Source organism: Mycteria americana, chromosome 5, assembly GCF_035582795.1.
Source record: "Mycteria americana isolate JAX WOST 10 ecotype Jacksonville Zoo and Gardens chromosome 5, USCA_MyAme_1.0, whole genome shotgun sequence".
Taxonomy (NCBI): Eukaryota; Metazoa; Chordata; class Aves; order Ciconiiformes; family Ciconiidae; genus Mycteria; species Mycteria americana.
Window position 1 is genome coordinate 68,566,428 of NC_134369.1, and position 27,309 is coordinate 68,593,736.

Here is a 27,309-nt window from a genome sequence, read left to right on the forward strand (position 1 = left end):
AACAGCGGAGGTTGCAGCGGGGATGAACGATTAGCACATCCACTGCCACAGTGTAATCCCCACCAGCAGCAGACCTCCGAAGCACAGTGCCAGGGACCCAGAAGCTTCCAAAAAGATCAGTCAGTCACATCGAGTTGGGAGACAACATAACTCTACGGTGAATTTTCAAAACTGATTGAAAATGGTCTTGACTGGGCATTTTCTGACAGATTTTCCAAAAAACACAGCTCATTTCTACCGGATTCAGTCAATGATAACACCACCACCTTTGATGTAAATGCATTTGTTCCCAAGAAGAGAAAAATAAGAGAATTAGAGCAAAATGTGGGATGCTCAGCACTGCAGGCAGTGGAAGCTGACGCAGTTATTTTCCTGGTATGATGAGACAACTGCCTCTCCCACTGGCCGGGGCTGTCTCATCCTTTCCTGTGCCTGCGCATCCATCTGCTGTCTCCTGTCTCATCCTTGGTTTCTCAGCTGTCTGCATGTTCTCGGTTCGATTACTGTACTTTGTTTAGCAGAGCGCAGTCCTGATGCCAGCCTACGGCTCTGGGCGCAAGAACAGTACAGCTCATTTGCTTTTTACGCTGCAACAAAGGAGACCTAAATTATATATTAGCACCCTTAAAAACCTAGCAGTTTGAGAGAGCACTTGGAACATAGTTTCATGAAGGTTTTCTCTTGCAGGAAAGTTGGTTTAAGAAGCTCTTGCCCTCTCCCCTGCAGTTCATTATCCTGCTGGCAGTTGTTCTAGTGCAACCACTTGATGCCCTGCTGTAGCAACCTGCTGCAAGGTACAAGAACATCTCCACCTTCCCAAAAAAGGCTGCTGTTTATTAAAGCGTTGATCACGTCAATAGTCTGATTTATAGCACAGTTCCACAGACAGCAGCATCAGCACAACCTCGCAGATACTCTCCTCTGCTCCTGGTGGTTTGCCACAGCGTAAGAACATCTAGAAGCAGCTTTACCACTGCAGACAATGTTCGTGGCATCATATGCTGAAAACCAGCTCCCAGTAATGCTGTCTCATTTGTACCTTTTCTTTTTTTTAAAAGTGAGGTTGCATTTTGCATGAAGCCTGCCACACTTTTACCCTTCACCCAAATCCGCTATTTACATGTCCGTCAAGACAGACAAGAAAACAACTCAATAACATGCTAAAGAGACTCCCTTTAAAGTTGAATCCTCTGGATATTACCGACCTTGAATGGTTGAAGCTCTTTCTTTTTCCATTTACCCTTGCAGATTCTGCAGCAAATCAACTGAACCTTGTGGCCAATGAGATCAAAATAAAACCAAGAGGAACTTCTAATCTTTCTCTATTACGGAGAGATGAAATCAGTGCAGGCCCCATAAAATAAGAGTAACGGGAACCGTTCACGGTTATGCGTATCTGCAGCAACAAAGTGCCTCTCATTAAGTGATGCAGTGAAGCTGTGCAGATGAAGTTATATGCTCCAGTGTCACAACAAGGTACAAGTCAACCCAAAAGGAGTATTTTTTTTCCCTAGTTTTTCAGAGATGCCTTCACGCCCCATGTCTTTGAAAGTGCCACAGTATCTCCTCTTTTTCCACAGATATCCCATGAAAAGCTCAGACTGGATGAGGAACAGAGCAAAAGCTGTGTTTGCCCTGTTTGGAGAAGAGCTTCTTTCCTAGTTTTCCTACTGGAACATGTCTGAATTCCTCTTTTTTATTTTGCTTGGATGCAGCTTGGGGCAGACGATCCTACCTTCCTCCCCAGCCACTGCTGGATTGACCATGTTGTCCTGATTGAGGCAATAAAAGATGGAGCAGTCCCTGGGAGGGTGGCAATATGTTCATGTGCTCTTGCTGTTAATCATTACTACGGTATTTCTGACTAGAGATTATCGGGCTTCTGAAGGGCTGAGACTGCAGCAACTAGCTCTGTCTCATGAGAAGGAGAAATTTACATTAAAAATGTAAACAAATAACCTTACCCCCGCAATCTCTCATTCAGACATGTTTCAAGATGGGGAAAAAAAAATCTTTAGGGAAACAAACATCAAAATGCTGGAAAATTCTTGTAATTCTAAAAAAAGAAATTCCTCATAATAACAATACAAACTCTAATGGTCTCTTTTACACACAATTTTGAATTACTGTCTTGTGATAGCAGTTTATAAGGATGAACAAGATCTGAAGATACCTAGGAACACAATTTTCTTGCAACCTTTGGTTTCAAATATATTTTCCTCTGGCTCCACATTTTGACAGTAGTGACATTATATTGAGCCAAGCATTTTTCTCCATCAGCAAGGCAGAATTTTGCCATGGATTTTAATACCAATCACTTCCACGTTCATCTGTACGTACAATAAATAGTTAAATGGCCTTCACCTTTATTGACTTAAACTCACAACGATTCTGAAAGAATTGCATTTTATTTGCTTAAAAATATTTGAGATATTTACAAACAGAATCATTGCCTAAATTTATAATCATAACAAAATTATAAGAAAAATAGTAGAAAACAGTACTGAAAGACCGGTATTTTGATGAAACATCCAGACTATCACACTAGGCAGACAAATGCACCAATGACAAAATCTTCAGACAGCGACCGTCACAAAAAGCCATAAACTTTAAAACGTATCTGTCCCTGAAGAATCTGAATCGCCATGTATACTACTCATACTTTGTGTCTGGTTATCTGTGTTCATGGAAGGCAGCTTCACTGACACCTTTGCCGCAGAAACACGTGAATTTAAATGTGGGGCGGCATCCTCTCCTAAAAAAAAAATTTAAAAGCAGAACAAAACACATTATTTGCTGTCTATGACAAACAACTAAACTGTACTGAAGTCATCTCCATATTGCGTCACTCCACGGAAATACAAAGACACAGACACCCTTACTGACCACAGTTTTGAGGCATTTCAAAGAGTGCCGTTTTAGCCATCAGAGTTCTCTTTCTCAGGTAACAAAGGGATTAATTTCTGTGCATATATAGATTGGGTAGTATTAACATACAGATACACCATACATACACACACACGTACACATATGATCTCCAGTAGGCCCAGAACAATTTCAAATACGTATACTGGTGTTTTCCACAGAAAGGAATTGAGATCCGCAGACACTAACAGTATTTCTAAACTCCATCTATACGTGTATGTCTATTTGCATCAAACCCTTAGAAAACGTTCAGGTTGTTCAAGACCACATATATATATACAATCATAAAAAGAAAAGCAATACAAGTTGAAGCCATTGGCTACAAGTCCTACAGAGAAAAACACCCTATATCAAAGCTTCAGCTGCCCAAAACACAAGTGAGAAGTTGTTTTAGCTCTTCCCTATCTCCAACCCATTTCCCTGACTCATTAAGCGTCCTTCTTGCTACTCCTTTGTGGTTTATCTCCCTTTCTTTCATCCTCTGACAGACTCCAGAGAAAATGTACACAGCCTGCCCCCAGAGATGTGGCTTGCAGGACCTTACAAGCCATGTTCATCTTCCAGCAAGTCTGAGATGGCACCGTGCCACTTCCCACTCTTGCAAAATGACCCTGCAAAACGTGGGACATGCTGGGAGAGGGACAAGCCCCCGCACAGCCCAGCCACCGCCGCGCCAGCAGCCCCTGCGAGGGAGGGGGACACGTCCCGCAGCGTTTCCAGCAGCGCTGGCTGCTGAGCAGCTGTGAAAGATCACTGCAGCGCTGAAAAGTTCCCCCGTCTGGGAACCACTGGAGGGGTAGAAAACAACCTGTAGCCAGATACCAGAGATGGGAAGGGAGAAAGGTCATGGGCAAGAGTTACCGGATTTAGCCAGAGGAAGGAGACAAGATAAATTAATTCACGGAGCAGGGGGAGCAAGACATGAATCAGGCTACAGACACAGAATGAAGGAGGACAGTAGAAATGGCATTGGACGAATGGTACAACATTCACAAAACTTTCACAATACATTCACAAAACATTCACAATACAGAAAGAGCATTTTGAGATTTCAGTTGTCCTTGGGACGTTTATTTTAAGTGCAGCAGCAACAAGCAAAACAAACAAGTATGAGTCTGTTTACAACAGCAAAGGCTCTCTTGGAGTTTGTTCTTATTCCAATAAGCTATAACAATTCTCCCTTCCTCTGTGATAGACTAGGTAATTAAAACACTATTTTCCCAATAAAACCAAGAAGTTAGGCTTTCTTTCACCCCAGTTAATTATCTACTATGTCACTGTAGTAGTAATCTGCTTTCATCTGACTTGTAGCAAAGCACGCTTCAAATGGCTAATTAAAACAACAAAACCCCGCTGCTAAAATAAAATTTCATCCGGTGTTTTTCATGTTAGAACAGCAGCCAACAGCCTAGGAAGTCAAAACACGAACGAGGCCAGAGACAGTAAAGCCAGTACATGGAGCAACCTGTGCCAGCCAAGCCTCCTGCCCCTCAGGAAGGCCAGGCTCTGGAGAGGGAGAGCACAAGAGCATTTTTTGTGTCCCCAGGGAACCAACGCGTCACCTGCCCGCCACAGCCACTTACGCACTTTGCAAGAAGCAATAGTCTGGTTTCACTAGACTGTCCTCACTAGCTGGCCAGCCTTCGTCACCTCCAGCCCGAATCCCCCTGCAAAGCACAGCTGCCAGAGTTTGGGCTGGCATGGGCCTGAGCAAACCTAACACAAGAGCAGCAAGAAGACATGAGAAATTCTACGTCTTCTGAACATGATTCAAAAGCACATTTATGGTAACACCACAAAGGCGTGCAAGCAACATATGTGTTTTGTTTTTCCAGAAGTATTTCCACAAGCTTAGTCTGTAGCCATGTTTGCGTGATAAAAATAGGTTATTCAGAAGGGGGACTGAAGAAAAGCAAAGCGTTTATTTGGTCAGACATGAAGCTGACACACAGTAAAGACGTGAATGTGTAAATGCCCGAGGAAACTTTGTAAATCATAGACGCTAAAGCAACTTTCCAACACTATATGTAGTTGATGCTTTCAAAGCTTGACTTTGTTAATAATTTCCACAGTCGTGTCACTTCCATGATGTCATTGTTTCAACAGCTGTTTTCAGGTTTGTTAAAAAAAAAAAAAAGAAAGAAAGAAAAGAAAAAATGGAGGTGAAAAAAAAAAAAAGAATATTCCCTTATCCCAAGGCTCTGTGGTAATTTCCCAAGTATTTAGTTCTGGGGTGCTGAAAGAATGTATCATATTAGTCTACATTCTTCCTAACACATACTCTAATATATTTTACAGACATACTGTAGTTCAGTTTTATGATAGATATAAAATGCTAAAAGAACAGAAAATTTAAAAGAATCATTCCATCTACTTGCTCAACAGAAAAGTTACCAGGTCCTCAGTTATCTAAATATCCTTAAAGATGAGCTTAAAAATACCCAAATTAAACATTTCCCTTTTTTGAAAGACAGAAATCTGAAGCCTTTGACCTTGTTAGATGCACGCAGAAAACACAGAACCTGGATTTTCAGCATTTTAACTGTAAAAAACCTATGGATATCCTATTTCAGCTACACGGGAGATTCTGCTCCATGACTGTAACTTTCCAGAATAGAAAGCTGCTAGTCCTGAAACTCCACCTTGGCCCAAAGATAATACTAAGTTACTCTCACGTGTGCTTTATCATTATTACCTTTTGCTTAATCTAACCTCGTGCATGCACAGTGCATAAAACACATTTGTATATACATATAGGGATGGGTATGTGAATAAATACACAAATGCAAGCACAAAGGTTTAAATGCTTGTATTCCTGCTCACATATATGTTCCTTACCGCTGTCCGTATCTGCTTTTTGCTGTATACCAGTGACAGCACTTCTATAGTCGCTGGCCACCTCCTTCTTTAACAATGTGATATTCCATTTTATTTCTTCTCCCCTTCAGAGAACAGCTCATAACCAATACTAAGAGGGTTTTCTCTTAAACATTGAGCTCTTCACCGCCACAAATATGTAAATTACAATGATGCTTATAATCTTCTGATATGCCATAAAAATGGAATAGAAAACTCCTCCATTTACGAAGCAGTGCAGGGCAGGAAGGCAGGTAATCGTCGCAGCTTTTTTCCCCTCTTTAGAGGCTCTGGAAGTACTCAGTACAATTTTGTAATCATGTACTTAAATGTATTTATAAAAATTTTCCTTGTTAAAATCCAATAAATGTAACGTGTGACCTGAGGTGACCTCCAGTTCTCCAAATTCATTGTCACTGTCTAATAGAATACATTCACATAAACTGTGAAAACTGACACTCTTAATAAGTGTGTAAGGGTCCTGGTAGAAACTCAACAGTGACTGAAAACATCTTGGTGACCCACTGATGGAAAAGGTCAGATTTCAGATTAGAGATTTTTCCTGTTCTTGGCAATCTGTAACAAATTCATGTACAGTACTAAATTTCCAGATCTTTGTTTAACAGAAACATAAAAATTAATGGTGTGTCAACCATCCGGTGACCTGTGAAGGGAGTTTTTCTCTAAGAGGTACTGTCACACAGAGAGTATGCTATATACAAGTGTATCGTGAATGTATGCCAAATGGAAAAGGAATTAAACACACTGAAGGGAGGTTTGGTTACTAATACCATATGGCAACAATAAGAACATAGAAAAATGTTTAAATCTTTCTTTTTAAATTTTTCTATTTGGCAAAATAAAAAGACTAAACAAGTCTGACTTTTAAGCCAAATAAAAACCATGTGCTTTAACTCCTTCAAGTGGGTGTCCAGACATTAAATAAAACTTCTATTTTTAATCTATCCGGAGGTAAACCAGACCCATATCTTATAAGGGAAAAGAGCTATCTTCAAGACAATAAATAGGGAGAGGTTTGAAGGATCAGGACCCAGGTTATTGTTTCAGTATAAAACCAGAATCATAATTACTGTAATTACCTACATATTACTTCCTAAAATTTAAAAACAACCATCACCCCTCAGCAACCCTCCCTCTACTCTCTAACGTAACAACTGAAGCAGCTAACTTCTAGAACAAGAATAAACTTCCAAGCATATGTAAAAACAACTCCAGTGCAGTGCTCTCAGTCCTTTAATTGCACGGGTTGATACGAATGGCTTGTTTCTTCTTCTGCCAGATTCCAGCTGCTTCACTTTGTTTATTACTGACTTCAAAGTTTAAAATACTGTCCTGTCCCAACAAATAACTTCCTCCAGATGGCATTATCTCAAGTGTTCAGAGCACTGGGGACAGCACAGCACCTGCAGGTCTGTAACTCAGCATCTTAAAATCTTCAATGAAAGTGCCTTTTTTTTTTAATGTGTCATTCCCCCATTTGGCTTTTTCCCTACAAAAAAGATTTACATCTGGGATATAGTTACAAAGACTGTTAGGAGGGAAACAGTTGTCAGAAATTCTTTACAGTAATGACTGTAAAGTAAAGTAGAATACCTACAAGCCCAAAGGTAACAGAACCACTATCAGTAGAAACATTTTATCTGCTCCTCTTACCTGTAAGTAAAGATGTGAGATATGTATTTGTGCCAATGTGTGTCCGATCCATGTCTCCATGGATATCTGTAGGGTACCAAAGAAAAATTCACTCATTCTCATATGTGGTTGTACAGGCAAGTTACCAAGTATAGCAACCCAAGAAGCAGCATTTTTGGCAAAATCAAAATTATTCCAGATGTGCTGGGCTAGCATATACTGATAAGAAATGTCCGTATTTTGATGTAAGCAATTCTGAGGGCTACACTGAAAGAAGAAAATACACTGCAATGTCAGTCATGTTACTAATTGTAAGGAACAGTATTTCCAGTTCAGACTCATGTCTAGCTATACCCTGCGTACCAGCTACATAATTCAATGCTTCTGGAATTTAATGGCTTATAGAATTGAGGGTGGGTATGGTAAGGAACTAGTCACATGGCCTCAAGATGGTAAAGAATACAGCATTCGCAGGAATAAACAGGACCATCAACAGCTTCTCAAATAATCCAATCGTTTGGACAAAATCATTCTCCATTCATGATTAGAAATGATAGCTCCTCCACTTTTCTAGGCCTGGCCACCTTGAATCCATATGCATATTTATGTTACTGTGGAGAAGGTGTCCTTTCTCAGCTCTGCCAGAAATGAAGCAAAAATGCTTAAGCATGAGTGCTTTTTAGGGCAGGGACGCTCTTCTCATTGTGTAAATGCTCTGCTAAGCATAGGGCCCCTGGCTGCAGGTCAGACCGCTGCCTTCCACTAGGACAGAAATACAGAAAGCAAGAACAAGATGCTCTGCAAACGCATGCAGTTCTGTTTTCCTAACTCAAAACCAGACTGCCCCTAACTTAGCCGGTTCCATGACAAACAGAAAAGACTCTAGGCAAACTTAGGCCAAATTTCTAGGGCTGACTTACATGAAAGGGATAGATTTACAATTAAAACACTTCAGTTGTTTTACAGAAATGGACTGACATCTGTAGGACTTGAGCCAAAAATGCCTGGATTTAAAAGCATGAGTCTACTGCTTGAGCTGAAAAAACACAGTTTCATTCTCAAAGGCTTTGGCCAACTCATAAACCTCCATAAGTGGGCCACAGACACCAGCGGAGACAGAAAACTATATAGTATGAGTTCAGTTCAAGTTTTGACCTAAACTTGGCAAATTCCACCTTCCCATGGTGTAATGTACTTACAGAAACTCTGCATACAAGCGCACAGAAAATAAACATGCATACACACACGCACTTTTCTTTTTTTGTTTGTTTGTTTAAACCCTAATGTATATCCTAGCTATAAATATTTCTGAAAAGAAAATAAATTCAGATCCTGAGTCAGTAAAGGAGGGTGGGACACAGGCTAAGCAGCTAACAAATTTTTCAAAGCAGAATATTTGAAAATGATTTTTCCTCCTCTCAAGTCTGAGTTCAAGGTTCAGTGGTTTTCCAAAACATACTATATTCCCACCAATAGCAACACTAAACAGAACAAAAACTAGAAATACATAAAATAAACTAGAACCAGATTTTTCAAAATCCTAACACAGAGACCGGTAGGGAAGGGCAGACAGAAAGCAGCTCCAAAAACATCTAGGAACGAGATTGCAGAGTTTACTAAATAAATATTTCCTTTTGGTGCCTAAAATCTACTCTGCTCCTTTAGATCTGGCATATTTTGCTCTGTAGAATATCTCATTGCTTAACAAGTTTGCTCTCTGGCCACAACTCCTGCTGTTGTTTCCCAGCAAATCACTACCAAAAGATGTGTAAATCTTTCCAAATAACTACAATAATTATTAATACTAAGAAGAAATATTAAAAGTCAATTTGATTTTTTCCGTACAGATGCCTGTGATTTTTGGATGTGCAACTGGCTAGAAACAAATAGTCTTTTCTTAACTTTTAAGCACTGCTGTTTCTTGACTGCAACCATTTTCTTGAGGAGAACTGACATGAGGGGTCTGCGGTAAACCTTGAAGCAGCAGCTTTTATTTCAAAGCAGAAAAGGAGAAGGAGTTGGTTCATTACTGGTCCAGAGTCTTTGAAAAACATGAGGAAAATGTGTATCTTGTGCAAGGGCTGGGGGAGGAGTAATCTCTCAATCCACGAGAGACAACCTAGGTAAACAGCTGGTGGAATCGGGAGAATCTGACAAGTGATAATTAAAAACCTGCATATCTAATTGTGTAATTAATATTTTATTTATTCAGTAGATCTAAATCTCACCTACATACCAATCTTTTTCTCATTTTCTGCAAAATCTAACAGGCAAGTGGACAGGAAGGTAATTTTAAAAGTATGCTTGTATAATATATTCAGCTCTGTTACTCACACCTTCATGTTTGGGGATCCGAAAGACATTTTAATGCCAGCACCTGAAGCAAAATAAAGAAGCTCAAAAAGAAAATGGATTCAAATGATCGATAGTGGGAATTCACACTAAATTCTAAGATAAAGTTATGCAGACTTCCCTCAGGATGCAGAATCATTCACTGCAATCCTAGCAGCAGGACTGGCTCCACTGAGACCTCGTATCTTAACAATATTAATTGCAGCAATACTGCCTCCAGCTTATCTACATCATACCACAGTGCTAGACATAATAGCATTCATAGCCTACATGGGGAGCGGCAAGTGGAAAAAAAAAAAAGAAAAAAAAAAGAGTATCTTTGTAATTCTTAAAAGTTACATGGTCTGTTTTTATTTAAAAATAATTGAAACACAATTTACACAAGTAATTAAAGTTGAATGAACAAATTCAACGATGTTTCATCATAAATTAGGGTTGCAGTGGGTTTGAAAATGAACGTCTTTCCAGTTCATGCTTAAAAAGAATATGGGTGTCCCAGTGAGGGGATCCCCTAAGCAAATGATATTCTTTTGTAAGTTAGCGTACTGGCCAAGATGCATCTTGGGTTAGTCTAGAGTCCCTTACTGCTTCACAATTTTTGTTGAGATGAGTTTGGCCCACACAGTTAAATTACCAACAATTACTCCAACATGCTGCTCTTATGCACTCTTTGATGTGTGGTTGTCCGTGTCAGTTGGGATGCACATAATTCAGGGCAAATGACAATCTCCACTTATCAGACAGGTTCAGTATGTTGCAGGTGAAGACTAAGCACGTTATTTGCAGTGATGCTTGCACTGCATATGCTTACTAAGCATTGCACGCTATCCAGCCCTATTAACTCCTCAGCTACGTGACTATTAAAAAAATCGTTAGGGGTGTAAGAGGACAACTTTCAGTGAATCAGTGTGAGAAGTCGCAAGCTACATTCTATCACTTAGAAGTGTGATGGGAGGCCTTGATGAGCTCTCCCTCAAACAGCCAAGAGGATTTCCTGGGCAAGGAGGTTTCATCACCTCCAGCCACGGCAGCAATTGGCACCCAGAGCTGAGTGAAGGCTAGGGGATGGGCATCATCAGGAAGAAAACAGAAACCTGTCTGTACTGCATGGCTCTTCAGGCAGTGCCGCAGGGCAGAATTTTCTCATTGCAAGTCATTCTTCACATATAATGGAGTCACTAAATGCATTCTTATAATACAAATTTATACAAGACATACTAAAAATAAAAAACTGTTCAAATAACAAGTGTTTTTCTAGATGACCACAAACAAAATAGCTGTATTTCTCTATTCTGAATACTTCTAAATATTCACATGACCCTATGCATTTGTTTTGATGATTTTCGCTTACAAAGTCATGGGATTCTCCATATGGAAAAAGTTTGCCAAGACTCCTATCACTGTACTACCATTACAAAGATCTGGCATATTAAAGTGCTTATACCTACAGCACAATTACTCAGTTTTTATAATTACACCCTTTAAAAAGGAGATTGTGAATGTTTTCCCCAGGAAAAAACAAAACAAGACAGAACAAAACCAGCCCTATGCAGTTAGCATTTTCCAGTCATACATTCTAATAAACACTAGGACGTTTCTACGCACATTTCTAGCACACATACCGACAAACTTGTTAAAAAGACCTCCTTTCAAGCCATTTGTTTAACAGCAGAAGATGACCACTAAAGGTCTTACAATTTGTTCATATCAATTAACTTTGAAAAAATGCATTGGAAATAAGCAATTCTAGGAAGTTTAGGGAGGCAAGCAATTTTTCTATTAGCTCAGAAAGAATACTGTTGTAATCTACATAAGTAAGCATATGATAAAATAAGGAAAACATTAAATGTCTTTACTGGAAGATCTGCTGGGAGCCAGCCATTATGTAAGTGTCCAGACCCTAGTCTGCCAAAGGCCGTCTAAACCTTCTCTTGAAATGAGTACATGGTGTGATGACAGGTAACACTGCCTCTACAATTTAATGCCCAGGACCAGAGACTTGGAAAGGTCTGAGAGTAAATATATGTTTTTATCCTGTGCTATTTTAAAGTTTGTTAAAATCTAAAACGTTTAAACTTTGTGCAATAGAGATAAGCATTCCTCCTCCTAAAAAAACCCAAACCAACAACAATCCAAGAACCTTGGCCTGTTACGTGGGAAAGAGGAAAAACAAAATTCCTTTGCAATACTTGGGTGAATCTGAGCTCTAAATCAGTAGAATAAATGAACTGCAGAAACATATTGCTCTGCATCTATCCTACATATTCAGCACAGTACACCACCTTCTTAACTCTCTCATGCACATCGCTACTGATTTTAACATGACACACACCTCCATCTCTGCTAATTGCTATAAAAAGCAGGGAAAACACTGCAGACTGCTCCCAGCAACGCTGTGCCTCTTGAAGATTTAACTACTGACCAACAGTTCCCCAGCAGCAACAGTGAAACCGACAACTGTTGTTAGCAACCCAGGAGCTGCTCTGCACAAATCTTCGAGCAGCAGTCAAGCAATGCCTTCTGAGACACTGAACATACTCGTTTACGTTAGGGTCTCATTTGGGCAGATGTTCTTTACCTCTGAAGCTTCACATACACACGCCAGTTGAAACTCTGAAGATGCTGGCTTCATTAACTGATGGTGACAACTCCTTCTGGTATCTAGTGCCAACTTATTTTAGAAAGCATTGCAGCACTTCGACATTCACTCTTCCCAGTTCAAACTGTTGGTGCCAAACCTGGTTGCACTCCGTTCATCAATAGCTTTCTTCATTGCTCTGGGCCACGAGCATGATTAATATAGCTTGTAAGCAGCCTGAATGAAATTCATTTATCAGTTGTCTGGGTTTAAATATTCCTGGCCACAGTACAGGGAAATCTGCACTGGAACGGAGTGTGTACGGAAATCCAGTTGGCATGTGTGGGAGCAGCTTCCTTGCAGAGGTGTGGGCTACTGCGTGCCGACGGGACACGACTTGTGCAGGTGAACGGCACAGACACCTGGGTCTGTTCACCGCTCCAGAGCACACACTGCAGCTCCTGAATTTATGTAGGGTTCATAGGAAGAGCAATTATGGAAAGCTCCTTCAGAAAGCAGCTTTTGCAAACCCTCCATATACCTGACAATGACATAAACCCAATTATTTAGCACAATCCTAATCTGCCACGATGACACCCAGTGTGTACCAGTATGAAAAGCACAAAGGCAAAAAAATCTTCTCTCATGTGTCTCATGGCATTTAATGGCTCCCCGGTATTTCACTTGAAGCAAATTCATTCACATTATATACACACACTGCACTCCCAAGTTCAGGAACACTTACTCTGCAAGTATTAGATAAATCAATCTGCTTTCTAGCAGTTTCTTGCACACGTTCACAGTAAGACCAGAAATTTTAAATGCATTATCCATTATTTTCTTTCTCTCCCTCTCTTAAATATCATGAAAGAACTAAGTCCAGAATATACTTAAAATTCAATACATATACAAGTTGGGGAATATGTTTCCCTTCATCATTACTCTGTCACTGAGTTACATGGCTACACGGCCTACACATGAGCAGAAGAGAACAAATGCTTAAAGATCATCTGTCTTTATACAAGGCAACATTTGAATGTCACTGTTATTTGATGCAGTGTTGGGTTTTTTTAAATCTTGGAGGGAGAGAATGCACATATTGCAAGGTGTCTTGGAACAGGACTGTCTCCTACCATGTCAGAAGCCTGGAAGAAAGGGGCCGGGATCATGGCCGGGGCCTCTCAGTGATTCTGCAATGCAAACTGTAATACAGTTTTACTGCCCAGGTTACAGAGTTATCCAATCCTTCTCTATTCCTTCAGAGGAGAAATAAACAGGTTAATGCAGACTCATTGTCCATTGCTCTGTATTTTTAGATAGCTACTTGGAAAGTGAGTAGCGTAGTAGCCAAGGTGTAGCATTATTCACACAACCTATGCTTACCACGCACAGCAAGTTTCCTGGAAATGTATTCTAAATCTGATAAGAAAAATCCTCATTAAGAATCATTTGCTTGTTTAATTTTCACTTATTGAGCTTTAATGTACCATAAAAGTAAGTCATAACAACAGTGCCTTAAATAAATATTGCTTGTCTTGTACTCATTAATGTTTCAGAAGTACACAAAACTGCCTCTAGATACAGGAAGCTGCTGGAAAATAAAAACTAACCAATCATATAAACTAAAATAAGAGCTTTAAAGAATTTTTTGTTGAACACGGAGTTCAACAAAAATGTATTCTGTTCACTGTACACACGACACCAATGGGAATAAGAGCCAGTTCAAGTTCTAAGTTACCATTACTTGGGTAATAGTTTCAAGCTGCAAGGCACAGCTGTATGGGCCCAGCCAGACAGGCTATCACAGCAATGCTTTGATAGCATGGGGCCCTTAAGTGTCAGGATATAGAAAAGGCAGCAGTTGTTGGCTGTGAAAACAGTCTGATACAAACCAGATGGGGACTTACTTGATGGGCAACACAAAGGAAAACAATTGGCTCATTCAACAAAGTCAGGCCACTGCCCCAGAGAATTAACAGAAGACAATAACAGTCAACCAGAGTTGATGCAAACAAGAAACAGCCATGTGGTTACAGTTTAAGGAATTGTTTCTCCTCAGACTAAACATAAAGTTTTGATTTCTAATTCTTATATTCATTAATTTCAGTCTCGTTTACAAGCCCCCTCTTCCTCCAAAGTCTTCCGTGTAATTCATTTATGTAGCACCAGCCTTCACACACCTACTTAAACAAGAAAAAAATTGTATGACAAAGGCAGCTATATTAATCTAATGTTTCCTGAAGAATGCCAAGACCACAGACAACTTTCTGAACTGTGTCAGAACAACATTACAGATATACAGCACACAGTGTGTTATTAGACATATTTGCATGCATATGGCAGTATATTTACTGATTCTTTTTGATTCAAAATGCATAAAGCCCAGTAGGTCACATGCTGGGTTACCAGAGTACAGATGTCTTCCAGTTTTGTGAAGAGTTCTTCTGGTTTCTTACTTAACTTTTTTCAGAAGTAAACTTCAGATCAATTATGTTACCATGTAACAGTTTTGTTTGTCAGGCTACAGTTAAAAAAATATTAAAATAGCTATTACCAAACTTTTTTTGAAGCAATCAAAAATTTAAAAATTGGCTACTTCAGCCATAACTCAAAAAAAAAATCCACAACCCATTCGTTTTTAGAAGCTTGTAGAAGATTATGGTCCAAAATCTTAATTGCTCTTGCTGTTTTATTACAGGAAATATAAAAGTGACATGTGCAAAGGTATTTTGATTACAAATTACTTACAGAGATTGCACAATAAGTCAGACCTCTAAGGGCCTTCTGCAATTTCACTCTCAGACTAAAAACATCTGAACTTTCTTTTCAGATACTTCAAAATATTCCCTCTGGCAGGCTCTGCACTGCAGTGCTCTGCACGAGTGTGAACAGTTGGATGGCACATTCTGAAAAACAGTCACATACTGGGGACACCCAAGCAAGTATGTCTACAAAATGCAGTGACACGCAGATGTCCTGGATGTCTTATGAAATCACGTCGTCGTGGGACCCATCAGCTTCAGCACACCACCACACATCCCCTGAGTTTCACTGCTTCTGGAGATCGCTTGATGGCTAGTTCACGGCTTTCTGAGCTAGCGGCGTTGCAGGATGTAAACATCTCCTAAACACATCACTCAGACCTATGATGGGTACATATGAACTCTACTCTTCTTTATGAGCACTTTAGTTTCCATGCAGACTTGCAAAAAGCAGCTGGGTTAAAGAGCTGAATGTATGGCTCTCATTTAACAGCCCACAATGGACAGACAGAGCAAGGGAGTTTGTCCTTAAAGAAAAAAAAAGACCTACCGAATTAGTAAAGTATAGAGTCGGGTCCTAATTGTCATCTTAAGTGGTTCTAGCTTTCAGCTGCTGTGGTTCTCAAGCCTGTGAGCATGGGTTTACCTCAAAAAAAAAAAAGGCTAGAACGCAGCCTCGGCTGCATTCAAAACAACCACCACATATTGTAGGTAGAAAAGTAAGGTTTTTACTGCAGTTTCCTGCCATAAGCCCAGAGCCAACACTCCAACAAAGCCGTTGTGTGCTGCACTCTGTCTGAGCTAAAACATCTCTCCGGCAGAATCACGAGGCTTATTTCCAAAAGCACAGCCAAATTCTTGAAACCTCCAATGAAGGGGTGGGTTGTCACATCGTAGCAGAGAAGATTTTTTTCTGCAGTGCTGCTATTATTCATTTTCACATCGTATATATCGAGGTCAGAACACATTTTTTACATAGAGCTGAACTTTTGGGTTGAGTCTCTTCATTAGGCCGTTTCTACAAGGCTACGAATCTTAGGAACAGAACAGCCTTTATCAAGCCTTAACCTCACAGATACTGGCTGTCGTAGCCTTGCATTTAAAAGCAGATGAGAGAGGAGCAAAAATCTCTTTAAATCCCAGCTCTGCCTGTAGAGGCAAACCCCAAATGCTCTTGTAAAAATGGTTTTGGACATCGTTCGTCAGAGGACGCCTCCGCAAAGGACGGCATGTAAAGGCCAGCTGGAGCAGGGGGAGGCACAACTGCCTGGCCTCCGTTAAAGTGAGGACTCCAACAGGAAACTGCTCCCCTCTTTCTTTTCTCTCTTTTTTTTTTTTAATCAGGAAGGAAGCTTCATCTTCAGAAACAAGCATTCCCTGTGTAATCTCCCTGCTTGCCTGTCTCTAGGAGGGGGTCCAATTACTGAAATAAGCAACATGCACTTTTAAGAAAAGTTAATCATGTATTTACACTGTAACTCAAACTAGTAAATATTTCCCATTTATAATTTTGATTTGCGTAACAGGGCACAATGGCAGCTATTAAGTAAATAAAATAATTTTCTCAAGATCTGTAATTATGGTTTTAGGATTATAAAAACAAACTAAAAAAACCCAGAAATTAAGCAACTGCCATCAAATTCCATGCTTTTTACTTCTACTGAAGATACAACGGCCTGACAAGGACAGAAACTGCAGCTGTTATACTGTCTTTAAACAAACATAGCTCTGCCCAAGTTTTGCAATATGTACAGTGCATAAAACAAGGCCACGATATGCAACCCTGAGATTATTACTTTACTGTAACAACCTGAGTTAGGATGGAGGTCTGCAGGTCGACCCATATTAAGTCTAACCTGCTTTGATTGCATAGTTTTGAGCCAAAACATAAACGTAATTCTACCAGACCCAGAAAATGTGAGATACACATTTTCATTGTTCTCATATGGTTGATGATTTATTATTTTGTATTAAAACTACATGCCTATCTGACATTAAAAAAGAAAAGAGTTAATGAAAGTCAAAGTTGTGCCATACACAAACAGAAACAGTTACCTCCCTGCAGCCAAAGCACTGGGGAAAAAAATGCATTTTACAGTACCGCTACCTATTTTCTGTCACGCTGAACAACCTTCACTCAGGTTGTTTAGAACTGCGCTTAAAAAAAGTTCTTCCTTCTTTAGAAGCAAAACGTAAGTTTTAGATTAGAGAAGAATGACAACACAGATACAAAGGTTCTAAATCTAAATTAAGTTTTTCTAGGTGTAGGGCTTTTTTTCTGAATGACAGCATTCATGATAAAAACCAGAACACAGTAGTCCACGGCCAAAATTTAACCCATCTCCATCATTTACTATTGTTCCTTGCAAATGCAGTCACCAAAAGCACATTTGCAAGGGGTATTTCAGAGATGAGGATTTGTTGTATTTTACTTTCAAAATTAGTTTTATGGAAGATGAAAAGTGTTTTAACAAAGTTTTACATTTGACTGTGTTATTCAACACTATTAGAAAATGCAGTCCCATATGCAAACTCAGCAGTGAGCAACAGGTCATGCATGACAACTTTAATCTTCATTCACCAGTCCTTACCCTATTTTTAAGAAGAAAGCTACTTTGGCAGACTGCATTTCTCAAAATCAGCATGTTATCAATGAGTAGCACTACCATTATTTATATAGTATTCTTCATTTGGAAGACATCCTAGATAACATTTACTCCATGCTGTTGCCTTCTTTGAAAGTTTCCTGGGCTTCTAGTCTTAAGAAATTAATCACATGGGCACTGGAAACATATATTTATATTTAATTATAGGCAGTCTTTGTATCACTGTATCGAGAAGCTGGTGCTGGAAAAACCTGGCCTCTATTCAGCGCATAAAGTAGAAGCTCTGTTTACTCCTAAAGTGTCTAGAAAAATAAGCAAACAAGATACTTAGGTAACAACACTGTTCAAGAGCATGAAAACTGCCGGTAAGTCAAGCCCTCTCACAATATAATAAGCAGTAAAATTAAAAAAAAAAAAAAAATTACAATTTGACTGTGGACACCAATTGTCTAAATATCTGTCTTTATTGGTTAGTTAGGTTCTGTTAATAACTTTACAGCTATGCCTCGCCTCTGCTAGCAGTGCAAAAATTTACAAAGCATTAAAAAAGAAAAAGAAGAAAGTTTAATGGCTGAGAATTACAGCTTTTGTAAATCCCCCATCTCCTTTATAAAAGAGGTTTGGAGGCAGACAGTCAGAATCTGTGGGTTATTCATCACTCACATTAAGCTACCTCCACTCGGCATATACATTCTTGTCCTAGTAATTTCTCTTCTACCCAGCCACTCCCCACACATACAGCTGGCTCCTTCCAGTTTTTATGTAGTGCTTTAAAAAGCTGAAGTGAGAGCTCTTAACAACAGGTAAAGCTGAAGGGTGTCCAGCTGCCTCTGCCTGAGGATCGCCAAAACCAACCCAGTGGGGAAAGCAGAAGCCGTTCCTTCTGTTGCGTCGCTCTCAGCCACTGAATTATAAAGGGCAACATCTGCCTTCCCTGCCAACCAGAAAAATAAAACAAACCCAGCACATACTGAAGACAGAAAGGTTACGTTTCTCCTATCGCAGTGCTATAAATGTTTCTCCAAGTTGAAATATGTGTTTGTAATACTCCTTGTCTTCACCTGTCACCATACAGTATCCATGCAATGTTTTGCCAGCACCCAAAGGCATCAAAGACTTCCTGGTCTGATACTGATGCCTTTTCTAAAAGAAATGCAACTTTCACACTAAAAAAGAGATGTGAGATAAGAGGCCTACTTAACAGTGACTGTTAATCCAAGGAAGGATGATCATCCTAAAAGATCCTGTAGTGCATCTGCCAACTGAACTACCAGAGTCGGCAGCAGGTCTACCTGAGACAGCTGGAATGGTTCCTGACTCCAGCTTAGCTGGCACTGATGTACCAAGCTGAAAACAATAGGGACTGAGGAGTGTAAATACATCTTATTCAAGAAGTTGTCTTTGCAGGCTGTAATCTCTGGCAGAGGCTGTAGCATACTCCTGGAGCTAGTAACTCCAACCAAATGCTCTGCTGAATAAGAAAAAGACAATGCTATTTCTAACAACACATCTTGTTATAGAGACACGCTGAGGAACATCGTTTAGAACAACTAGGAATCTCAATTTAAATTCATTTGCCATCACTGCTAACGAACAGGCATGTGAATTAAAGTAGTACAAGACCATAAAAATCGAATGTCTCTTTACAACATTATGACAGAAGATGATGTGTAAAGGGACTTCAGACTCAATTACATATATATAAATGAGCAGCAGGTTCAGGAGAGACTATTCTGATCATTTTCCATGACCTACCACAACACACAGGCCACAGAACAGCTAAGCATGCTTACTTTCTAGATGCACATCAGTTCTTTCTTATTAAACCATGGGCTCAGAGCTGTGGAACCACTAATTTGTGAGAAACTTCTCCCTCCAGAGAAGCCCTCCAGAAGCCTGGAAACAGCCCTCGGGCTGATGTAAGCATTAAGTACATGGGGAGTCTCTGTCCTTAGGTGGCTTGCTCAAGCCCATTAATTTTTTGTGTGCGTCCCCCATTTATATAAGCAATGTTTGCATGAAAGGGGAAAGCAGGTCAGCCTAGTCAGCTTGCTACCATCTGCTTTTATTCAGAGTTACTCAAGATCAGTGCCAGTGGGATCACTGCCCATTAAGGGGTTTTATTGTGTGTGTTTATTTTTTGCTCTTTACAATGAAGGCAACGGCAATTACTGTAAGTTTGTAAAAGTGCATACAAATCATAATACACAATACAAAGCTGCTTCAGTCAGATCCTAGCGTGTTTACGAATCCTACACAGGCTGTGAGAAAGACTGCTTTGGCACAACAATTTGGATAGACTGGTGAGGAGCGTGTTAGTGTCCAGGAGATCTGGACTGTATTTAATACTTGCTATCAAGACCATACTCTGCTTGCAATGCACGGCGACTCCAGCTGATTCACTACCCCATGAGAACCTTACACAAAAGAAAAAGCATCACATTCTAGCTTGTCCCCCAGACAGGCAGACAATAGATGGATTTATACAACTGGAAACTGGAACTGGTGAAAGATCAAAGGTAGACTGCCAAAGTGGAAATAGCAATTTAGGGCTCTCAGCTTGTACATTCCAACTCTTAAGAGTGGATATGCAGCAGCAAGAGGTACTCTCCTCTTAATGAGAATTCTGCTTATAACATGCCTGGCCACTAGAGACACAAGCTACAAAAAAATCCCACAACCCCCAAACCAACCACCCCACCCCCCCAAACCTGCAAAAAAGGAAAAAATGGAAAAATATGGAGAAATATGGAGGGTAAGAAGGCTCTACAGAGGGATCTGGACAGGCTGGATCAATGGGCTGAGGCCAATGGTATGAGGTTCAACAAGGTGAAGTGCCAGGTCCCGCACTTGGGTCACAACAACCCCATGTAACGCTGTAGGCTTGGGGAAATGGAGCTGGAGAGCTGCCTGGTGGAAAAGGACCTGGGGGTGTTGGTCATCGGCCGGCTGAATAGGAGCCAGCAGTGTGCCCAGGTGGCCAAGAAGGCCAATAGCATCCTGGCTTGTATCAGAAACAGCGTGGCCAGCAGCACTAGGGACGTGACTGTCCCCCTGTACTCAGCACTGGTGAGGCCGCACCTTGGATAATGTGTTCAGTTTTGGGCCCCCCACTACAAGAAAGACACTGAGGTGCTGGAGCACATCCAAATAAGAGCAGTGAAGCTGGCGAAGGGTCTGGAGCACAAGAGCTTATGAGGAGCGGCTGAGGGAGCTGGGGTTGTTTAGTCTGGAGAAAAGGAGGCTGAGGGGAGACCTTATCGCTCCCTACAACTACCTGAAAGGAGGTTGTAGCGAGGTGGACGTCGGTCTCTTTTGCCAGGGAACAAGTGATGGGACGAGAGGAAATGGCCTCAAGTTGCGCCAGGGGAGGTTTAGATTGGATATTAGGAAAAATTTCTTCACGGAAAGGCTTATCAAGCATTGGAACAGGCTGCCCAGGGGAGTGGCTGAGGCACCATGGCTGGAGGTCTTTAAAAGGTGCGTAGATGTGGCGCTTAGGGACTTGGTTTAGTGGTGGAGTGGGCAGTGCTAGATTTGCGGATGGACTCGATGATCTTAAGGGTCTTTTCCAACTGGAATGATTCTGTGATTCTATGAAATCTGCATTGCAGGGGTGCACAGTGGTGCCGCATACAGCTTAGCAGAACAGTCTGGCAGTCTGGACTGCTTTGGTTCCAGCAGGTAGTCACAAGTGTTTGAAAAGCAAATGCAATTATGAATCAAAATTTTTTAAAGAATTTGTAATAAACTTGGAAGTAAAATCCTTTACATTATTAAGATATAGTTAAGAACAGAAGGTCCTCAAAAGCCTCTGGTGTCTGTGTGATGCGATAGACAGCTCAGCAGGCACCCATACTGGGTACCACATGATATTTTGAAGCAAAAAGGACATACAAACTCCAGAAAGTACATTAGATGCTTTATGCAGCAGTACCACAGGTTTTCAGCTTACCAGTATGAAAAAGGGACTGGGCCCTCATTATTTGCACATTACAACCCCCATGAATGACTGAAATACCAAGCTTAATTTTGTCATTGCCCTGAGCTTCAGTTTATGATATATAAAATGCACTTTGAGGGATGCCACAGGTCACTGGATTAGATCACCTGCAATCCTTTATAATCTAGGCTTGAAGAGGGAATCAGATGAGATTTCTGCATATTTACCTTGAGCCCCAGTAAATCTGAAAAAAGACAAGTAAAAATCCAAGTATTTGACAGTCTCCATGGGAAGCAATCCTTTAAGTAGTGATCATGTCAGTTTGAGTAAGTTTTTTTTTCCCTTTCTGCAGAAAAAAACCCAACTGGTGCTGGAATTCCAGTGAGAATCCCTGCTGCTGTGTTACAGACCAGAGGAAGGACTTGGTCCAGGAATAAACCCTGAACCTCAGCAAAATAATTGTACTTTAAACGCAAAGATCTGATCAACAGGGAGAAAGGAGCAACTGTAACTGCTTTCACCTGCTTAAGTAATGGGGCTATAGATGCCAGCCTCACCTCCTGAACTTAAAACTTCTGAGCAGAAACAGTCCTTGAGCCCACGCTGGAAGGTTTCCTGCTTTATTCTTTTGACTGTATCAAAAGTGCAAAATACCTTCCCTCCAAAGATACCCACATCCAGCACGGAGCAGAAGTTGATTCCCATGAGGACTGTACAAGGGAAACTTGAAGATATACAAAGCTGTGCAGATTTCATGATGGGTGTAAAGCATCATCTGTATAGGCACCAAGGGAAGACTAAACGGGGAAGTTTTCTGCCTTTGCACATACCTCCCACAGCAAAAGCCTCAGCACAAGGTCAGAGAAATGTCTTGACAATACTGCAGCAGTGGGAGAGCACTATATCCCTCTGTGCCATTTAAGGAGGCATGCAGTAAGAGGAGAACTCTCTCTCAACCTCTTAGAAGCTGAAGAAAATTGCCAAGTGAATAAAAACCTAATGCACGTAGATCTGTAAGAAAAGGGCCAGGTGATACATGGTGTGGAACTGGACTCCAGAGGAGAATGACTTCTACCCGAGCATGCCAGTCAGTAGGAAATCCTCAGACTGCAAGGCCATATGAGCTGGCTTGGTACAGTTTTCTTTAAGTATAAACTGGGTTTTTTTGGTTTTTCATTTCTCCATCTGATTACTTGGATTTCAATTATTTTAGATGCCTCAAAAAATCAAATTACATTCGGGGAGTCTGAAAAACATACCAGGGAGATTTGTGCTTCACCTGCTAGAAGTTCCTGTTGTTCACGCCTTTGCACAAATAAGTGAGGGGAAGAAATGATAGGTCTAGGAGATCGGAGGATCATTTCCCAGAAAGAGATCTTTCGGGAATGGGTGCAAGGATGTGCACAGTCACATGAAACCCACAGCAGTTCCTGGTGCTTGGTTTCCCAGGATCCTAACTTGAAGCAGCAGAACACACCCACAGCAGAAAGACATCATTGTCTACAATAACAATTCTATACGAGACTTTGCCTTAAGCTATGAAAAAAATCAAACTTCTGTTTTAACATTTTATCTGAAAAATAACTGAAGTAACTCAGTGGGAAAAGAAGCAACCATAGATATAAATGGCATTTTTTAACTGATAAATAATATTTACAAAAGCCAAGAAATTAAAAACTCCTGTTCCAAATGTACTGTACAGCTAAATATTGACTTACAGTAATTCAAACTAGAAACTCTCAAATGTGGCTACTGAGGATTTAATGCAGGGATAATATGCAAAATGCATTATTACTCAGATGCATGTTTTCTAATGCATGGGCTATCAAGTAACCGCTATGGTCACATGTGCAGAAAAAGCAAACAAAAACTCTTTGAGAACTGGTGTTCTAAACCACTTGGAGCACCTAAAAGCTAATGACTACTTATAGAAAAGACAGAGTTTCTGTGGGAAACGCAGCTTTGCATTTCCTGACTTGCCCGAATGTAAAATATATTAAGTGAATTATGTCAATGAGCCATCTGATAGCACAGGGAGGTAACTGTATAGGAAAACCAGAGTCAAAATAGACCAGAAATAAGAGTTCTGAAGAAGCACTGAAAAACTTACATGAACCTCTAACAGGACATTTGCTTGAAAAATGCCATAATTATAGCTAATTGATTTCACAACTTCAATTTCCAAGATCTCTCAGAAATTAGTCAAAATCAAGGAGCAATGTAGGCTATGCAAACTATTCCTACCTCTCAGGTTGTGGTGGTACTGTGTACAGTGTGAAAGAATAGCTACGTTTTGCTTCACTAGCTGCTATTTTCTGGGTGGTATGTATGGACGGTCTTTAGCAAAAGCCTTTAGTGAAATTCAGTCCAAAAAAAGAAACAGCAGGATATTAAGGCGAAAGTAAACTTTCAGTAGAATAGTTGTTAAGAGTTTGACCAAAACAGTTCCAGTTCCAAGAAAAAAAAAATAAAGACCTTTAGCCTTATCCTAATCTTCTTCCTTCCTTGAAGCATCTGTTAGAGATTTGCGTCATGCCACAATAGTTTTAAGAAAAAATAACCCAAAACCTAACCCAGAGCAATGTCTGGCTGAAGAAGAGAGGTAAAGAAGTATTTAGTTATATCCATATTTTCAATATTACAGTTTTCAATACAGCATAATGTCAATGTGAGCACAGAACTAGCACATTTTCAATACCGAACAGGGACTCTGGAAGCTTTATTTTTTATACAGATTGTTTTAAGGGCTTCTTGCCCTCTTATTCATTTATTGCACAGATCATCTCCTCCCACAAGCAATTGTGCAATATCTCTGTGGCAACAAAGCCAATTGCTTAGTGTCCCAATATTACTTTCCCATGTACTTATGGCTGCCTGAATATAATTCACTAGCTGGAAATAAAAAGGAATTACTATCATGAAGTTGTGCTCTCTAGGTCACGTTTTGAGAGTCTGTGCTGTAGAAAAATAATTAAGTGAAGATACATCTACCTCTTGGTTCTGAGCTGCTCATATTAGTTTAAAAACGCTCTGCAGTCAAGCATTGCCACCTGTTCTTTCATTTTAATTTAAAAATTCTGAATCATGTTAATGTAAGCCTGAAAAATGCTTGTATTCTGGAAATATGTGCATTCACCAACCACAACAATTATTATCATATTAAATTTATGAAGATGTATGAAAGAATGGTACAAAGATTAAAGGGTATTATAAAGCCAAAAATATATATGCATGTATATTATATACTACAAATATATGTTTTCAAACCACTGTCTCCACTATGTCTAGAGAAGGCACACATTTCAATTAATAATACATTCAGGCTTTATTTTCAGTTGTAACTTTCAGGAGACATTACCCTTTCAGGCATGATACTGTAACAGTCCTACTGAACTTCAACTTTCATTAGAAGACATCAATCAACTGACTTTCAGTAAAAACACATGTTCACTGTAGACCACAAAAATTTTTTAAACAACAAAAGAAAGCTCTATCGTATATATATTTATGACCATAGACAAAAGATGAATCAAATCTTGTCATGCATTTATCAATTAAATAAAAAAGGCTTTTTTTACATCCAACTCAAAGTCCAAAACCATTTCCCTTTTCTCCCAACATCTTGAATTCACACTTCATTTCAGGGCTCCAGATTTTCTAAGCTCTAATACCAATACAACCGCTTACCCTTTAAACTCTGAAAAAATACCTAAATGATCCTGCCTCTGAAATGTTTCTCCATTTTCAGGCAAGTACTCATTGTCCCTTGCTATCCCAGTAAAGGCAACCGTTTGACATGAAGTTTTTATAAACAGGGTGCTTTGAACTTACAGTAACAGATGTGCTTAATTTTAAAATGTTGTATTTACTTAAACCCGTGTATACTTATCATGTTGCAAGTTTTCATTTTTCTTTCAAATGATTCTTATTAATTTTACCCTCAACTTTTTGACTGATTAAGTTGCTGTGGTGAAGCTTATAGAGACAAGACCTTCTGGTTAAAACTGACAGACAGTTGTTTCCATTTGCAAATCCTCTAGATTTTTATTGGCTCATTAAATATGTATACTTTGAATGAGATTTAAATTATCCTGGTATATTAATAATCTTTTTTTTTTTTATTCCTCTCAAAGAAAATTGACTACTGCCACCTCGTGGTCAAATATTTCCATTTGACACACAGACATCGTTGGACTGTGCCCAAATACCTTGGATTACAGCATAGGTCATTTTTTTTTTTTTTTAAAGATAAATATTCCAGAAAACGAGATTTGATAAAAAACATTTTACTCCATTTCCAGCCCTCTCTAACACCCTGCTCAATCATACAGGCTGGAAGTACTGTCTTGTTAACACTTTGAGACAAAGTTGAGGTGTAAAAGCGTGAAATACAGTGTTAGGAAGAGTATCCCCCTTTTCCTCCTTCTCTCTGATGCTTAATAGCAAGTGTTGGGAAGAAGAAAAGGAAGATTCCTATAACCATTATTAAGGAAAACTGCTTTTAAAGTTGGGAACGTGTTGATCCTGCAAGGCAGACCTGCCACATAATTTTCTTTTTGGTGATTTAGAGGTCATACTCAACTCACCGGAAATTCACCTTCCTTAAGCAATTTGGATTTTCTGAACACCAGAGGAAAAATACAGTTCTTCCTATTAGAAAAAGTCATTGCACTATTTTCCACCAATGATAAATAAAAGAGTTAACCCCTATTTTTTAACAAATTAAGTCTTCATTTACCCCCCTTTAAAAACAGATGTTGAGAAATGTCCCTACAACAAAACATATACATGCACTACAGTGTGCCACTTCAGTTCTGTACGCTTTTCCACTAATTGTCCATAGAAGCTAAGTTTTACATTATTCATAACTTTCTTCATATGTAAACCACGGTTTTGAAATTAGGTTCCAAGTCCCACGACCACTAACATTGGCCTAGGGCTTTTCTTACCACTTATAAATATTTGAAGCAAAATAATTCTGATGGAATTATAATTCAATTAGATGTTTTAAAAAAATTAAATGGAAGAAGTTCAAAGAATTAGTTTAAAAAGGGCTTGAAGGAAGAATTTGTCTATACTAGGGTGGAGCAGTTATAATTGCATATATTGTAGACATGCAGGTTTTTCGATTCCTGTTCTTAGAACGTAAGATTAAAACTGCTACATATCTCACTCTACCACCTCCATGAACTTATCTGCTAAAAGAATTAAATATGGCAGTAATATGCACAGTTTATATTATTCCAACAGTGACTTGAACTACAATAAACAAAAAATACTCTCTCCCTCATGCAACATCCTTAACACTTTTAACAAACACTGTTAAGTAATCTCCAAAAATAGCATGGTTATGCATAGATAATACATAGTGTCCTTCACAAAAGAAAATCGCTATCTGTTACACACTAGCTTGAAGCCCATCTCAAACCAGGCCATTTTAACACTGAAAATCTCTATTTTTTTCACATTTGCATAATCTTAACTTTGTATTATCTTTCAGTTCTCCTCTAGTACCCCTGCATTTTCTCATGTGTATGAACCACTGCCATCTATCACAACATTATGAATATTTTGTTTGCTGAACAGCATTCTATAAAGCAATTAATATTCAGTTGACTATATAATATGCACATT

General features: G+C 39.6%; 1 protein-coding gene across 8 annotated transcripts in view; it reads right to left on the minus strand.

The window, feature by feature from the left end:
* Positions 1 to 2,405: 2,405 nt before the first annotated feature.
* KIAA0586 (KIAA0586 ortholog) overlaps positions 2,406 to 27,309 on the minus strand; it is a 78,893-nt gene continuing 53,989 nt past the window's right edge. For 3 of the 8 annotated variants that reach the window (XM_075503834.1, XM_075503832.1, XM_075503827.1), the window contains 2 exons: positions 7,456 to 7,521; positions 2,407 to 2,755 (listed from right to left, as the gene is read on the minus strand). In XM_075503834.1, the coding sequence (XP_075359949.1) occupies positions 2,610 to 2,755; positions 7,456 to 7,521 (212 nt within the window). In that variant the 3' untranslated portion in view covers positions 2,407 to 2,609. Of the gene's footprint in view, positions 2,756 to 3,967; positions 5,032 to 7,455; positions 7,522 to 26,261; positions 26,326 to 27,309 lie in introns of those variants that run through there. The other 5 variants (XM_075503828.1, XM_075503830.1, XM_075503831.1 and 2 more) reach the window with 5 other exon arrangements.